This window comes from Choloepus didactylus, chromosome 7 (assembly GCF_015220235.1).
Source record: "Choloepus didactylus isolate mChoDid1 chromosome 7, mChoDid1.pri, whole genome shotgun sequence".
NCBI classification, from domain to species: domain Eukaryota; kingdom Metazoa; phylum Chordata; class Mammalia; order Pilosa; family Megalonychidae; genus Choloepus; species Choloepus didactylus.
The window spans coordinates 110,433,743-110,451,323 of record NC_051313.1 but is presented as its reverse complement, the minus strand read 5'-3'; the positions used below and the strand labels follow the sequence as shown (position 1 = coordinate 110,451,323).

General features: G+C 37.1%; 2 protein-coding genes across 13 annotated transcripts in view; both read left to right on the top strand.

Annotated features, from left to right (window-relative positions):
• NFYA (nuclear transcription factor Y subunit alpha) overlaps window positions 1-3,547 on the top strand; it is a 40,928-nt gene extending 37,381 nt beyond the window's left edge. For all 8 annotated transcript variants that reach the window (XM_037842711.1, XM_037842716.1, XM_037842715.1 and 5 more), the window contains one exon: window positions 928-3,547. In XM_037842711.1, the coding sequence (XP_037698639.1) occupies window positions 928-981 (54 nt within the window). In that variant the 3' untranslated portion in view covers window positions 982-3,547. The remainder of the gene's footprint in view (window positions 1-927) is intronic.
• Window positions 3,548-4,580: 1,033 nt separating this feature from the next.
• The window catches only part of LOC119539263 (adenylate cyclase type 10-like), a 52,752-nt gene continuing 39,751 nt past the window's right edge, over window positions 4,581-17,581 (top strand). For all 5 annotated transcript variants that reach the window (XR_005217817.1, XM_037842643.1, XM_037842642.1 and 2 more), the window contains exons 1-4: window positions 4,581-4,756; window positions 5,666-5,770; window positions 9,776-9,814; window positions 10,560-10,703. Coding sequence is in view for 4 of the 5 variants with exons in the window: in XM_037842643.1 (XP_037698571.1) it covers window positions 4,600-4,756; window positions 5,666-5,770; window positions 9,776-9,814; window positions 10,560-10,703 (445 nt within the window). In the remaining variant the exon portion in view is untranslated. The remainder of the gene's footprint in view (window positions 4,757-5,665; window positions 5,771-9,775; window positions 9,815-10,559; window positions 10,704-17,581) is intronic.

Sequence of the window (17,581 nt, the reverse complement as noted above, 5' to 3'; positions counted from 1 at the left end):
TTATTACTCCTCACATGTGGTCTGGGAGTTCCTCCTTTCTCCTTGCTATTCATTCATGCAGTGTATGGATGTGAAGTGCCAGCTAGAGAAGGGCTTTGTGCCAAAAACCCTAATTTTATCTGCTAACAACATGATCTTGGTCAGATTAACCTCTGTTAGCCCCAGATTCATCATCTGTAAAGTGGGATACTATTAAGTACTTCACGAGAATGTTGTGAGGATTTCATACAAGAAGCCACATTAAGCCCCCTTTTAGTAGCACAGTACCTAGCACATGGTAAGAACTCAGTAAGTGCTGTTATTGATCTCACTCACTGTTTCAGACACGGCTCCAGTCCTTCCACCTCCACAAATCATTCAGCTTTTTCTGTGAATTCACCAATTGAGGCTTCATAGCCTTGGAGTGGAATTGAAGGTGGTTATGATTGAATGTTGGAAATAGCCTCCAAAGACTGATCCTTCTCTTAAATACTACATGTCTTAAGTAAGGACAGTAGACAGGATTTAGTAAAAAGAAGATTGAATGAGAGCCAAGAGCTTTGGGCTCCTGACTAACTTTTCTACTGTCAATTTACTATCCAGGCTTCAGTTTTATCTTCAAAATAAGTGCATTTAAAATAAATAATTTGTAATGTTCTTTCCAGACCTGCTATGTGCTCAGTATTTAAATGTGATGATCAGAAAATAATGACACAAAAATATAGCATGACATGGTTTCTCTGGGTCTTTTTCTTAGCCCCTTGAATACTCTAAAACCTCAAGGGTGGACTATGACAGAGGATGCTTAGGAAAGAGATAACACAGTTACAAGCATTGGGTTTACTTGGCAATGTTTTGTGTTCCCTTGACAATAAATAGTGAGAACCAAGGGTTACCTGTTGCTTTGGCAGAGGACCTTAATCATCATTATGCTTTATTTGGCTCTAGGATCCAAACCAAGCAGATGAAGAAGCAATGACACAGATCATCCGGGTGTCCTAACCCCAGCCCACATAATGGAGCTGATCAAGGTCGTGTTCCTTGCCACTATTTCCCACTGTTCCAGGAAATGGATGATCTCTTCCAATGGGACACTCACGATTGCATTCTGCCCTTTTCTACAGGACAGAAACCACTTAGTTTTTAATAAGTGGCTCAGGATTATAATTCCAGCAATGTCTGGCAAATTGAAGTTGCAAGCCTTTGTCTCACCTTTTCAGTCAGGACCTATTTCAGACTGTTGGTGACATTGACATTTCATGGATTAGGATGATGCAAGGGATCCATGCCAGCCCAGCAGAACCACACACAGCACTTGTGTTGACTGATGAAGCCAGCCATCGTCTCAGCAGGGGACAGCAGCCTTCTCAACCTAAACTGCAATCGGGGAAGCCACAGCCAACTCCTTCCCGTAGGAATTTGGTTAGATAGCATCCATCCATCTGGTGGGGGATCTCAGTATGACTAACCGAATGGACACTTTGTATTTAGAGATGGCTTCCAGGCAAGGAAGTTCATCTTGTGATATGGAAACAATAAATTCTCTGAGATACATTGATCTAATCTGTGGTAATAATAAGAATCTCTTCTGCCAAGAGAGTAGGTTGGTATTTTGGTCTCAGGCCAAGAATAAGCTAACTCTAGGGATAGATTGATAAAAGACTCAAAACACTAAAAATATATATTGCTGAATGTCTTTTCGCTTTAGCAAGTTTTGGTCTGCTTGTCCTTCTGTTAAAAGGTCATCTGGACCTTAGTTTTTGCTGTGGCTACATTTAAGACAAATTCAGAGGGTATTGGACATTGAAGCTGCCTTTTCTAAGTAGAGAACAAAACTGAGGACACTGAAGCTGAGGACATTTGTAGTAACTCGTAAACAGAGAACCCAGAACTAGAGATTCTCAATCATAGGCTTTGTGACAGGACATGGGGAAAAGAGTGGTTTGTGTGTGTTTCAGCCTAGGAGAAGGAGACAGCATAGTATATATGCCCATGTGTTGTCATATAATGATTCTCCAGTGGACACCTGGGGTGGATCATTAAGATGAAAAGGATAATTTCTATTCACACTAAAACATTTCAATAAGTACGGAAAGGGGAAAATCTGAGACTTGGTCCTTGACAGTTTCCGGAAATCACTGTTCAATCAAACTGTCCTGGACATATTCCACATTATGTATTAGAGTTTGTGGTAGATTTGGCTTCACTCCCACAGTGATTTGTGCTGGTCTCAGAGAACAAACATTCTCATTCTTCCAGTGGCAGCTGATTCTTTGGTGCCGGTTTCCATCTGTTTTCTTTCCTTTTTCTCCATAGCCTTGTGCAGAAAGATATTCACACTGGCATCTGCACTGGTGGGATAAACTGCAGACTGGAAATAGAAATGCCTGCAGGGTAGGTGCTGAGCCATGTTCCCAGAATGGGTTGTGCCTCAGAAATCTATTTCTGCTCTTATTGTTGAACCCTGGGAGAACTAAGATATTTCAGAAGAGTTGCTGCCTTCTCTGGAATAAAGAAGAAAAGTAAACTCAATTCTGAAGATAACTTGGGGTTAATTTAAAATACCAGGAGTAAAACCTGGATCTTCTTTGACTTCATTCTAATTGTATTAAGAGGGAAAAGAAATTAAACCGTCTTTAAAAAATGTCACAACAGGAGATTCTTGTAATGGTAGAAATAGAGGTACAGAGCTATGCAAATGAAGTAGGAAGTGAAATATCTTCCTAGTCACTAGAATCTAATAATCTGTCCTGGCTTTCAGATGTCAGGAGGAAACTTCTGGCTCTTTACCTGAGTTTCAAATAGTAACTTTAAACCCCAGGGTTTTCAGATGATAGATTACTAAGAACAGTGAAGAATTGTATCCATTGGTTAGTTTAGGAGTCTTTCAAATGGAGAGTTCAAAAAGAATTTCTCAGACCTAACAAGTGCTCAAGCCACAAACAATTCTAAAATGCTATTTATTTGTGTCTATGAGTTTGTACATAGTAATACCAGCCTCATATTGTTGCTAATATTTTGGAGTGGTTTTGTGTGTGTGTGAGTTTGAGTTTTATTTTGTTTGAAATGCAATGCTTTGGTTGTAATTTTGTCATTGCATTTCAGATAGCTGATGACCCTTAAGCGGTTATCTTAGCACACCTTAATAGCCCACAAAGTGGGGAGTTTGAAGTTTGGGTTTTTTCATTTGTTACTAGAAGTTCTTTTACTCCTTGTGACTCTAGTGATGGTAAATGCAGAAAGAGTGAATGGATGAATGATAATTGGTTTATTACCACTTCTTGAGTTTGGTTTGTTTTTTTGTTTTTTCATGATAATTGTAAATGTATATATTTTTAATTGCACTGGTACATTGAAATGTCAGTGTCTATACCACTGGACCAAAAGCATTTTCTGGCTATTGGATACCTGATAATAATGTCTTGATTTTCCTTTGGGACTCAACTATGTAGATTTTTCCCCCAGCAGTAGGGGAGTTAGTACAGATGATTAATCACTGATGTCAATACAATTGTTATTTTTTAAAATAAATTTATAAAAATACCAAAATTAAAAGTGACTGAATTTTGAGGAGTCTACAACTGCTGGGTTCTCATTGTATTTATAATGTTCAAATTGTGGTCCCTGAAGGCAGATGTGATCACTATGGACAGTGTAGTATCCAGGCCAAAAGCAGCATCTGTCCCTGTAATCTCTCTTCCGTTTATGGCCCTCCCACCTTTCTGAGAAGATATTTTCCATCACCTCTGTGCAGATCATAACATTTGGGCTTACTAGTCAGGATGTGATGAAGTAATGCCATGGATAAAAATTAGCCCTTTCCTTTAGTTACCACCAAAATGGACTTGGTTCCTTCTTACTATAGACTCAAACGTAGTAGAGACACAATTTTTGGATTTTTATTTTATTTTCTGGGGGAGGATGGGGGGTACCTTTTCTGGTTGTTAAAAATCCACAGCAGTCTCATGCTCCCATAACCTTTGGCCTCCAAGATTCTGAGCCAGCAAATTCCAGCAGTCTCCAGTGTCTCATTACACAAAAGTCACAGAAGAGAGACAATAAAAGCTCCTGGGAGAGCATCTCGTGGGACGCAATAGATCTGTCCCTGGCAAAGAGAGAGAGAAGAAATTCCATAATAATCACAGGAAAAGACCGACAGTGTTAAATAGCTTAACGATGTTAAATTTTAAAATGACCTAGTTTGCTTCATTTGTGCCAATTAAACTTGTCCTTACTAAATTCAGGGACGACCCAATTTCTATTCTGTGGTATAGGGAAAAGACTACCCTATCGATACGTATCCCAGGTAATGTGCTTTACGGTAGAAGCTTCACCTCCATATCAAGGAGATTTAAAAAAAAAAAAAGAAAGAAAGAAAGAAAAAGAAAGAGTCAGCCTAGCTTGTCAGAACGCGCGGCACCCTCCCGCTCCGGGTTCCCAGGGAACCGCAAGCAAGTGCGAAGGCCGCGGGAAGCTGGTGGGGCGGGCTCTGCGGCCACTTGATTAACACCACCCGAGGGGAGCCTGCACGGATTGGTTGGTGGGGCTAGGACCCTGCGGATTGGCTGCTGGGCAGAGGGAAGCATTTCCGGTAGCTGGGCGGGCAGCCCTGTCGCCGCCATGGCGACCGGCGAGCGGGAGGTGGCACCGCTTCTGTGGCCAGTGGAGGCCCGGTTGGCGGCGCTGCTTCCCGACCTGCTGGTCTTCAGGAAGCCCCGGGGCTCGGAACCCGAACTCGCCACAGCCCAGGGCGTCCTGCTTGGCGTCCACGTGACGGGTGAGGCTGAGGGGAGGAGCGATAATCTCCCGACCTACGGTCGTGGAGGCCGTTGGGCTTTTGTTTCTGGAAGCCGCGGCAGTTACGGGCTGGGCCTCCAGGCGAGTTAAGGCATGGTGTAACTATGCGCCGCCACCTCCGAGGAAACTTCTGTGGGTCTTCTTTCTCGGAATGGAGGAGACCTTTAAGAATGGTCTAATTAAGCCCTTTCAATTAAGAGATGATGAAAGTAAGACTCAGAGAGGGAAAGGACTTTCCCAGTGTCACACGGCAGGCTTGAACCGGGATTTTCCCCATCCGGAGCATTTCCCAATAAGCGTTCTGCCTCATGCGATTATTTTATTTGCTCAATTGAGTCATGCCTTGGATCCATGAGTGAGTGCTCGCCAATGTTCTAGGAGTTAACGATACAGCATCTACTTTGAGAGTCAAAAATTTAAAAAATATTTCTGGAGTTTATTCAATGTGTCATGGATATGAAGATTTAAAGGTGCCTGTCTTCAAGGAGCTCACCATATGAGTTCTGCAAAATCAGCTTTAATCCATCCGTTTTGTGAATGGATTCCCAGTCCCTCACTTGGGTTGAAATCCTGTCTACCCTTGGCCAGGGAGCCTTAACGAGTGGAGAAAGAGGAAGTAGGCTTTAGATACAGAGGATGCTTGCGGGTGTATCTTCACCATCTGCATCTCTTGGAAACATGGAGAGGTTGGTCATTGGGAATCTGGATTTCCAGAGGCAACAGCAACCAGCCTGGCCTGAGTGCTTTCCATATAAAACTGTGTTAAAGGATAAAGGAATAACTCAGCTCGAAGGGATCTGCTTTCTTTACACTGGTCTGATGTGTGGAGGGAATAGGGATTAAAAGTTTAGGATTTTCAGCTAACAGTAATTTTTGCTTCTTTGGTCAGGGTTTACAGCATTAATGGACAGGTTCAGTCTGACCTGCAAGTCGGAACATGACATGGACAAACTGGCTCACATCTTCAGTTATTACATTAGTGACATCGTGGAGCGTGAGTGACCATTGTAGGGTAGTAAACAAGTGTGATGCTGGACTCCTGGGGGGTTGTAAGAAAAGGGGGCCTGGACTATTTTTAAAGGGTCATTCCTTTAGTAGTACTTGTGTTTGGTTTCTTTAGCTTGCCAGTGACAAGCTACATCTTTGCCTGTATCTGCCATTCTACACAGTGTTACATCCTGTTGATTCAGTGTCCAGAAGGGAAAAAATGTATTATTTACTTTGCACATTTGTGTTTTATTTCAAAATAAACTCCATTCCTCAAGTTACCTCTTCTAATCTTTGTACATTAGATATAGTTTACAAAATCCTTTCCATTTTATTACTGCATTTTGATCCTATGAGGTAGGAATGGGTGTTTCTCTATTGTCTGCCCTTAGGGATAGTTGCTTAACCTGGGAAAAACTTATTTGTGCAGTAAATATGTTTTCAGTATCTACTCTGTGACATGCACTATAATGGGTGTAGGGGATACAAAAATTCACTGTTGAGAAGCGTTCAGTCTAGTTAGGCCTACTTGACAGAAACTACTCTGGCCCATATTCCTCTCCTATATACCTTTTGGTAGTTAAATAGCATTCCCATCCTTTACTGACAGTGTCCCATATAGCTACCTCAATCATTCTGAAATTAACCACAATAATTACTTTCTAGCATCTACCATCTACTTTAGGAACTTGATTATTTGACTCACCCCTTGCCTCTGAGAAACGAGTATAAAAGGTCTTTCATTTTTTCTCATCAAGTCTGAACTAAAGGGAAATGTAGGAATTATGTTTTATGTATGTATTATATACCAGGGACTGCTGGGCTAGAAATACTGGGGAAAATAAGACAGTACCTGCCCTTTAGTGAGAAAGATAATGAATAAGTAACAAAATAATTATAGATTATACATTCTATAAAGAAAGAGGGTGCAGTGGTTAAAAAAAAAATTACAGGGTAACAGAGTCTCTAAATTAGGGTGGTCATAGGAGGTTCCTCTGAAGAGGTCTTTTTAATGAGACATGAAGGATAAGAGGAACACTGTGTGAAGAGCTAGAGGTAATAGCATTCCAGGCAGAAGAACAACAGATAAAAAAGGTTTCAGGTGGAAGAAAGTTTGACATGTTCTAGAAACCCACAGAAGACCAGTGTGATAAGAACATAGCAGGGGAAAAGTGGCTTGAGGTGAAGGTAGAGGAAGGCAGATAGAAAATCTTCAAGCTCTGTAGGTCATAGTAAGGAGGGTTTTTGTTGTTGTTGTTATTGTTGTTTTACAAAGGGAAGCAATTGAAAAATTGTAACAGGAGAATGATATAATCTGATTTACAATTTTTAAAGTTCATTTGACTGCCTTATGGCGACTGGATTATAGAGGGCTGGTGACAGGTGGATGGTAAGAGAGGAAGTCAGAAGATGCAATTGCTGCAGTCCCAGAGAGATCATTGGTGATTTGGTCTAGGGTAGTAGATCTCAACCTTGGCTGCACCTAGCAAGCTTCTAAAATCCTAATGCCTAGGCGTCACAGCAGACCAATTAAATCAGAATCCCTTGAGGAGGGCCCAGGCTTAAGGATTTTTTTTAAAGTTCATAGATATTTTCAATGTGCAGCCAGGTTTGAGAACCTTTGGTCTAGAGCTGTGGCAGTGGAGATGAATTAATTCAAAATATATTTTGCAGGTTCAGCAGGCAGGAGTTGCTGATAGATTAGATTTCTGAGGGAGACAGTGAGGAAGGGACTTCCATTTTTTTTAACTTTTGTAACAGAATTGATGGAGGCTTTACTTACCAAGATGAGTTTTAGTAAAGAAAATCAAGAGTTCTGTTTTGATTAAATTGAGCTTGAGATGCCAATAAGTCATTCAAGTGAAGAAGTCAAGTTGGTAGGTATGACTGAGCCTGGAGCTCAGAGATTAGATCATTGATAGAGATAGGAATTGTTGGCAAATAGATAGCACTTAAAGCTAAGAACTGATTGAGTTCACGTAGGGAGATTATAAAGAGTCTACTAATGCTTGAGGAACTCTAGGGAAGATTTCGGAAAGAACCTGCAAAAGACAATGTACAGCAGCCAGTGTGGTAGGATAGTGTTGTTATGGGCTTGTCTCTGTACACCTTAAAGCTATGAACTCCATTACAAAAGGCCTGAGCCTTATCAGGTCATGGTTTAGTCAGTTTGGGCTTCATCAAGTAATCTTACACTCAAATAAGAGTATAGGGACAGACAATAGTTTAAAAAGCACTCAAGACAAAGAATTCAGATTTCATATTTACTAAAGGAGCATCTAAGGTAAAAGGAAAAAGTTTACAATGCAAAAATAAATTGATGCATTACCCAGCCTGGGACTTCTGTCCCTTCCAGATGTAGTTGGATATGAGATTCGAAGACCCCTTTAGTCTAAGTTACAGAATATTTATAGAGCCTTTGATTCAGGGTACACCCAATGTAAGTCATATTTTTATGTTTGAACCACGGGTGTTGAACGAAGCATGGTGAGCCATGAGTGAATCAAGAACAAAGGAGGGTATTCACAGCGTTATCAGAGATTGAAACTTAACCTTGAATGTCTGCTAAGCTTTACTGAAAATATTTTTACTAATTAACCTATGACTTTGGTAAGAGTGATATAACATACCTTTTACTTGTAAAAAACTAAAAATTAGAAGAGAGATTACAATTACTTATAGTTAACTTAGTATAGTTTTCTTATTTTATCATAATTTAACCATTACATATTAATAAGCATACATTTGATTAAAACTGTATTCAGACCATATTATTTTGCTTATGATTTATTTATGAATGACGTAACAACTACAGCCCCATCCTGTTTTCTTTTTACATGGAGGACAAGATGGTTACATGTTATCTTTATCTAAGAAGGTGGAGAAGGGCTTTTTGCCTTCTTGAAAATATTCACAGCCTTAACCAGGCTCTGCAAGACTCTCTCACTCTCTCCTTTCTCGCTTGGGCCTGCTTAGTTTCTCCTTTAGTTACAATTTGTTACTATAGGACTTGAAGGATATGATTCATCTGTCCCAGTTATTATAGTAAGGCCTCGCCACTTTCTATCATCATTTGGAAATTGTACAGGAGTATTTTTGGGTAAAAGTTCTGTTAAATATGCTTGCATATCGGAAGGAAGAACTGGTTCTTCAATATCAGAGTCAAAGGCATCAGGTGGTACGAGAGCAGCAAGGCTTCACAGTTATCTGGTCTTTACATAGAGAGAATGAGTCAGCATCTTCATTTTGAGACTCCTCAGTAAAGATATTATCCTGCAACAGTGTGGTGTTCCTTAAGCCAAATGGGAAGTGTGTCTCTAGAAGGAGGCCGCAGTCAGCTAGGTTGAAAATGAGAGATGTCAAGTACACTGAGATCAGAAAAATATCACTGAATTTGATAAGATGACTGCTACTGATGATCTTGATAATTTTAGGGAAGTGGTAGAGATAGAAACCAGATTGAAGTGAGCTGAGAACAGAATGGTGGAGAAATAATTTAAAAGAAAGAGTGGATGGGAGATGAGGAAAAAGGGAAAAGTGTATAGCCAACTCTTAAAAAGTTTTGCTATGAATGTAGCAGAAACACAGTGTTAATAGCTAGAGAAGGTGGAGTCAAGAGTAGGTGGGTTGTTTTTGTTGTGTGTGTGAGTGTTTTGAAGATGCTGATGGGAATGATGAAGTAGATAGGAAATAAGGGAGGAAGTAAAGTCCTTGAGATGGTGAGGGGGTATAGGATCCAGAACACAAATGGGGGATGACTTTGAAGGAAGCAGGAATACTTCTTCCATTTTACCTGGAAGGGAGAAGATGGGTTTAAGTACAGATGGATTTGGAATAAAGGTAGAGGGAAGGGAGGCAGAGCCTAAGCCTAAGCTTTGGAGGGAACAAATAGACCAGAAAATATATGAGGAAAAACTGACTAGGTCATGCTTTTGTTCATATATGTTTCTGCCATGATCTGGTATGTCTCTGATTTTGACTCATTTTCCTCTCTCTTCCTACTTGATTTCAGATGTGCTCTGTTTTGGAGGAGATATCCTTAATATCACAGGTATTTTTCAGTCTTTCTGCATATTTAAAGGACTGTGAGAAGGATTATATTTAGGTGGAATTTGGCCTATTTGCTTATTCAACATTTGTTTGATCATTGTGCTAGGCACTGAGAATACGAAGTTGAAGATGACACAGTCTTGACCTCAAAAGACTTCTCAGTGGAAAGGAAAAGCCTCGTCCATATTAAGCTCGCATATGCTTTACATTTCGTTTAGATTGAATGACAGGAAAATAAATGCCTGTAGAAGCATTCTTGGGAAAACTGATAAGGAACTTATTAATAGCGGAAGCTAAGTGTGAGACAGGGAGGATTCAAGATAGGAAAACTCCTATCTGGATCACTCTTAGGATCATTAACAACTACACTGCCCCAGATTGGCCTATGTTCTGAAATGAACTTAATTGAAGCAGTTATAAAATTAAACTTCAACTTAGACCTACATTTTTTGAACCTTTTGCTAGTACCCCTCCCCATCTATTAGTATAACTGGGGTAGTACAGATTACCAAAAATATCCTTTAACCTTGGGAAAATTTCAAACTTCTACATAGTCATGTTTTATATGCAGAATGGTTTTGAGGATCCAAAGTAGTTTTTTAACCTAGCATAATGCATAAGGTCAAGAAACCTTGTCTGCCTTGCATGATATTCACCCTAGATCTTCTGCTTTATTGGGGGCTTTGCCTTTGGCTAGGTTAGTGCAGGTACTTGAGCTCTGTCAGCCTGTCTTATTGTCTCCTCAGGGAATGTGCTCCTGGCCCTCTGGACAGTGAAAAAGAATCAACTGAGTGACATCATTACCCTGGTGGTAAAATGCAGTCTGGAGATACAGGAGAAGTTTGGGATTTACCATACCAGAGAAGGCCAAGACCTACAGCTAAAGATAGGTAGTGGCTCCTAAAAGAGTGATCCAATTTAAAAAAAAAAAAAAAAACTACAAAAATTTCAAAAGGTAAACAGCACAGCATTGTGAATGTAATTAACACTGCTGAACTGTATCCCTGAAAGTGGTTAAAATGGGAAATTTTAGGTTCTATATGTTACCAGAATAAAATTAAAAAAAAAAAAAAAAAAGAATTATAAGCATCAAGAGTAAACCCTAATGTGAACTGTGGACTGTAGTTAATATTGTTTTGTATTTTGTAACAAAAGTACCACATTAATAATGTAAAATGTTAGTAATAGAGAAAACGGGTGGGGGAAGTAAATTGTATGGGTCTCTGTACTTCGCATGATTTTTCTGTAAGCCTACAACTGTTCTAATAAAAAATTTTAAAAATATATATAAATGACAAATTGTGAAGAAAATATTTGAAATTTATACCATATTTTTAAAAGGGTGAATTTCCTTAATACAGAAAGAACTCCTAGAAATAGAGAAAAGACCAATATTCTACAAGAAAAATTGGCAAAGGATATGAATAAATAGTATATAGAAAAAGAAATGAAAATGACCTTTGAAAAGATGCTCAACTTCATTCTTAAGAAAAATGCCTATCAGAAGTACATTGAGATGCCATTTCTTACCTATAGATAGGCAAAAATTCAGAAGATGGATAACACACTTTGTTGCTGAGGCTGTGTGGAAACAAATGTTATATGTTGCTGGTGGGAGTGAAAATGGTACAACTTCTACAGAGGGCAGTTGGGTAATCACAAGATACAATGTGTTTAGTCTTCAGCCTAGCAATCCCTCATCTGGAAATTTATGCTCCACATATACCTTCACATTTATGAAATGTTGTATGTGCAAGGTTATTGATTGCAATGTGGATTATAATGAAAGATTGAAAATAATTCAACTATCCATCTATAGGAGACTGAGTAAATAATGTCTGCTAGATGAAATTCTCTGTACCTTAATAAAAAGGATGTTCTGATATGGAAATATCTCTAAGATACAGTTACATGAAAAAAAAACTAAGAAGCAGAACAGTGCATTTAGTATGCTGCCTTTTGTGTAAGGAGGGAAAATAAGAATTTTTCTTCTTATTTGTTTGTATTTGTTGTATTCCCAGATATTTGTTAAACACAGCTAGGATACATTCAAAACTAATAAAAGTTACCTATTGGAGGGAAATAGTATAGATGGATATATAGGTGGAAGCAAAACTTTTACTATATATTCTTTATATAGTTTGGGTTTTGAACCATGGAATTGTACTATGTAATCAAAAATGTAATACAATAAATTTAAAAACTGCCTACAGATGCCAGCATTTTACCACTGGCAGAGTCTGGATTGGAGGGGAAGCTCTATACACAAAGCTTCACAAGAACCTGGAAACTGCATCAAGAGGTTTCTGAATTGAGAGCAAAAGTTAATTCTAGCTATTCATTTATACTTTGAGGAACAGTAGTAAAGAATCATATTCGATCTTATATGGCATCTCCCTTGTCCTGTCACCATTTTTTATTCTTTTGTTTTAACAGCTTTACTGAGGGATAATTGAAAATTGATGCTACATAAATTTTAAGTGTACAATTGGAAAAGTTTTGACATATTAATATACTTTGAAACCACCATAACCAATATAATGAACATACCCATCACTCACAAGAGTTGCCTTTTGCCCCTTTACAAACCCTGCCTTCCCCTACTCCCCAACTCCTCTTCCAGCCCCAAGCAACCACTGAGCTCCTTTCTGTCACTAGAGATTATTTTGCTATATAAATGGGATCATGGTATGTACCCTGGCTACTTTCATTCAATTTAATTCTTTTGTATCATCTATCAGTTCATTCCTTTTTATTGCAGAGTAGTATTCTATTGTATGGATAGAACACAATTTATTTATCCATTCACTTGTTGGTAGGCATTTAGGTTGTTGCCAGTTTGGGGCTCTTACAAATAAAGCTGTGCTGAATATCCATGTACAAGTCTTTGTATGGACATATGCTTTCATTTCTCTTGGGTAAAAACCTCATTCTGGAAGGGTTGTGTCATATGGTAGGTGTCTGTTTAACTTTTTAAGAAATTGCCAAACTTTTCCACAGTGATTGTACTATTTTACATTCCTACCAGCTTTATATGAGAGTTCCAGTTGCTCCATATCCTCAACAACTCTTGTTTGGTCAGTCTTTAATTTTAGAAAGTCTAATAGGTGTGTAGTGGTATTTCATTATAGTTTTAATTTGCAGTTCCTTGATGGCTAAGATACTGAGAATGCTTTCATGTGCTTAGTTGCCATCTTCTTTGGTGAAGTGTCTTCAAAATTTTGCCCTTTTTTCCCCCTTTAAATTGAGTGGTTTGTTTTCTTGCTATTGAATCTTAAAAGTTCTTTTTATATCCAGGATACAAATCCTATACAAGATACGTGATTTTAAAAGATTTTCTCCAATCGGTGGCTTGTCTCTCCATACTCTTAAGAGAGTCTTTTGAAGAGCTAAAGTTCTTAATTTTGATGGAGTCCAATTTATGATTTTTTATTTTAAGGATTATGCTTTTGATGTATCTAAGAAATCTTTACCTAGCCCAGGGTCACACAGATTTTATTCTGCAGCTTTTATAGTTTAGATCTTTGGTCCATTTTAATTCATTTTCTTGTATGTGGTGTAAGAAGTTCCTTTTTTTTTTTTTTTTTTTTCCTTTTTGCTTATATCCAGTAGTTCAAGCACCATTTGTGGAAAAGGCAGTCCTTTCTCTGCCGACTTGCCTTTGCACCTCTGTCAAAAAACCAGTTGACCTTGTAAGTGTGGGTCTAGATCTGGATTCTGTTCTATTTCAGTGATCTGTTGGTCTATGTTGATGCCATTGCCACACTTTTGATTACTGTAGCTTTATAAAGACTTGAAATCCAGTTATGTAGAGTATCCAAATTTGTTTTTTTAAAGTTGTTTTAGCTATTCTAGAACCTTTGCATTTATGTATGGATTTTAGAATCAGCATGTCAATTTCAACAAAAAAAGCCTGCTGGAATTTTGATTGAGATTGTGTTGAATATATAATGTCGGAAGAACTGACATCTTAAAAATATCTAGTTTTTCCACCTAACATGTTATGTCTTTCCATTTATTTAGGTCTCTAGTTTGTTGACAATGCTTTGTTGTTTTTCACTGTACAGATCTTGCACATCTTTTGCCTAAGTATCTCTTTCTTATTTTTGGATTATATTATAAATGATATTTTTCAAATTTAGATTTCCATTTTTTATTGCTAATATATAAAAAGGAAAACCATCTCTATATGCTAATCATGTTCTTACAACTTCACTTTTTTTGTAGATTCCATGAGATTTTTTACATAGATGATCATGTTATCTGTGAATAGACAGTTTTAATTCTTCCTTTCCAATCTGAATGACTTACTTCTTGTCTGATTGCAATGACTAATTCCTCCAGTACCATTTAAATAGAAGAAGTGAGAACAGACCAGCAAATCAACTGATCTTGGGAGGAAAGCCTTCAGTCTTTCACCATTAAGTATGATGTTTTCTTTGGTTTTTCATAGATATCCTTTATCAGGTTGAGGAAGTTTCCTTATATTCCTAGTTTTCTAAGAGTTTTTGCCAGGGGTAGAAGATTCATCTCATCATGCTTTTCCTGGATCTGTTGAAATGATCATATTGTTTTATTTTCATAGTTTATTAATATAGTGAGTTGTACTGATTTTCACATGTTAAATCAACCCTGCATTCTTGGGCTAAACACCACTTGGTTGTTTATATTAAATTTTGTTTAAAATATTTGCATTTATATTGATAAAGTATATTGATCTGCAGTTTTCTTTTCTTGTAATATGTTTGTCTAGTTTTAATGGCCAGTACTGCCGGCCTCATAAAATGATTTGGGAAGTATTCCCTCCTTTTCAGTTTTCTGGAAGTGTTTGGGTTAAATTAGTATTGTTTCTTCAAACATTGTTATAATTCACCAGTGAAGCCATTTGGGCCTAGAGTTTTCTTTGTAAGAAGGTTTAAAATTCAGTATCAATTTCTTTAATAGATACAGGACTTTTCAGATTATCTAGTTCTAATGAGGTTTGGTGGTATCTTTTAAGGACTGTGTTCACTCCATCTAAGTTATCAAATTTATGGACAAAATTAAAATTACTCCCTTGTTATCTTTTTAATATCTGTAGAGTCTATAGTGATTATTACCTCTCTCATTCATGATATTGGTAATTTGTGTCTTCTCTCTTTTCTTCTTCATCACTGAATAGAGGTTAGATCAGTTTAATTTTTTATCAATTTTAGTATCTTTTTTCCCCAAAGAACATACTTTTTGGTTTCATAGATTTTTTTCTGTTGTTTTTCTGTTTTCTAGGTTATTGATTTCTGCTCTAATTATTTTCTTTCTTTCATTTAGTTAGGATTTAATTTGCTTATTGTCTAGTTTCTTTTTTGTTTTTTGTTGGTTTTTTTGTTTGTTTATTTTGTCAGCTAGAAGCTGATGTCCACTGATCCGAGACTTTTTTAATATAAGTCATTTTGGTGCTATGCATTTTCCCCTAAGTACTACTTTAGCTGTAATTTACAACTTTTGATATGTCTTCATTTTCATTCAGTTCAAAATGTGTTCTAATTTCCCTTGTGATTTCTTCTTTAACCTACAGGGTACGTAGAATTGTGTGATTTGTTTCTAAATATTTGAAGGTTTTTTAGTTATTATTCTGTTATTGATTACTGATTTAATTATGTTATGGCTAAAGCATACTTTGTATGACTTAGACTTGTTTTAGGTCCCCAATATGGTCAATCTTGCTAAATGTCCTGTGTACACTTGAAAAGAAGTGTATTCTGCTGTCATAGGGTAGACTCATCTAAATATGATAATTAGGTCAAGTTGGTTGATGGTAATGTTTTAATTTTTTAAATTCTTATTTATTTTCTGTCTACTTGTCGGTTACTCAGAGAGGACTGTTAATATCTGAATATAATTGGGGATTTATCTCTTTTACTCAGTTTTGTGTATTTTGAAGCTCTGTTATTAGGTACATAACCATTTAGGATTGTTATGTCCTGTTAATGAATTGACCTCTTGATTTTTACAGAAATATTTTCTGTATCCCTGGTAATCTTTATTTTTTTCTTTGTTATTTACTTCATCTAATATTTATATAGCCACCTTAGTTTTTTTCTTGATTTGTGTTAGCATAGCATATTATTTTCCCATTCTTTTTACTTTTAAGCTATTTGTGTCTTTATATTGTTGTAGAAAATCTTTGCCTTTTAATTGGAGTATTTAGGCCAGTTACATTTAATGTGATTATTGATATGGTTAAATTTAAATCTACTGTCTCACTATTTGTTTTCTGTCTTTTCTTTATTCTCATTTTTACTCTTTTCCTGCCCTTTTTGGGATCAGTTGGGTGTTTTTTATGATTACCTTTTAGGTCCTTTGGTGTCTTATGAGCATTGTCTCTTTCTTGTGTTATTTTAGCGGTTGCTCTAGGGCTTATAGCATATGTCTTTAATAATCATAACCTAAATTCCAGTGGTACTATGTATAGTATAAAAATCTATTTTTCTGTATCTCCCTTCTTGGTCTTTGTGCTATTGTTGTCATATATTTTACTTCTACATATATTATAGACCCCCAAAATAGGATTTTATTATTTTCTATTTAAGTAGTCATTACTTTTTAAAGAGATTTTAAATAATTTTTTTAAAAAATCTTTATATTTGCTCACATAGTTGCCATTTCCAGTGCTCTTCATTCCTTTTTTGTAGCTCCATCTGGTATCATTTTCCTTCTGTTTGAAGAACTTCCATTAACAATTCTGCTATACATTATTTCTTCAAATGTTTTTTCTGTCTCCTCTTCTTTCCTCTTCTTTGAGGACTCCAATTAAACATATATTAAGCTGCTTAAAAGTGTCTCACAGCTTACTGATGCTTTCATTGTTTATCTGTCTTTTTCTTCCTGTTTCATTTTTGATAGTTTCTATTACTATGTCTTCAGGTTTACAGTCCTTTTCTTTTGCATATCTAATTTACCTTCGATCCCATCTAGTATATTTTCATCTCATACATTGTAGTTTTTATCTTTATAAGGTTGATTTGTGGGGTTTTTTTAAATATATCTTCCTTATGTCAACTTGTTCATTTTTTCCACTAGATTCTCTTTTAATATCCTCATCATTTGTCATTTGTGTCATTTCTGGAGTGGGTTCGATTGATTCATTTTTCTCCTCATTATGGGTCATATATTTCTTGTTTTTTGCATGCCTGGTAATTTTTGATGGGTGCCAGTCATTTGTTGGACATGGATTTTTTTTTATATATTTCTATAGATATTCTCATGCTTGGTTCTGGGATGCGGTTAATTTGATCCTTTAGAGTTTTGCTTCTAAGCATTGTTGGATGGGACCAGAGCAATGTTTAGTCTAGGGCTAGTTTTGCCCCATTCCTGAGTATTGTACCCAATGTCCTGTGAATTTTTGGACACTCTGGCTAGTGGGAACAGGAACTATTACCAGCCTTGTATGATATTTGTGGATTGTTTCTTCTAATATTTTCATGTGATTCTTTTCCCTGGCATCAGGTAATTTCTTCACATGCATACATTGATCAGTACTCATTTGAAGTGATGAGAGGACCCAGTACAGATCTCAGGAGTTCCATCTCTGTGTACAGTTCTCTTCTCTCTAATGCTCCTCCTAGTGCTCTGTGAACTCTAGCCACCTTGACCTCTTCAGACTTCCAGCCCTGACTCCTCAACTCAGGGAGTCCTCTGTGTTCTAATTGGTTTCCCTGCCTTAAGGCGTGGACTGGAAACTCGCCAGCGGAGTATTCATAGTATATCAGAGTATTCACATCGTTTGTTT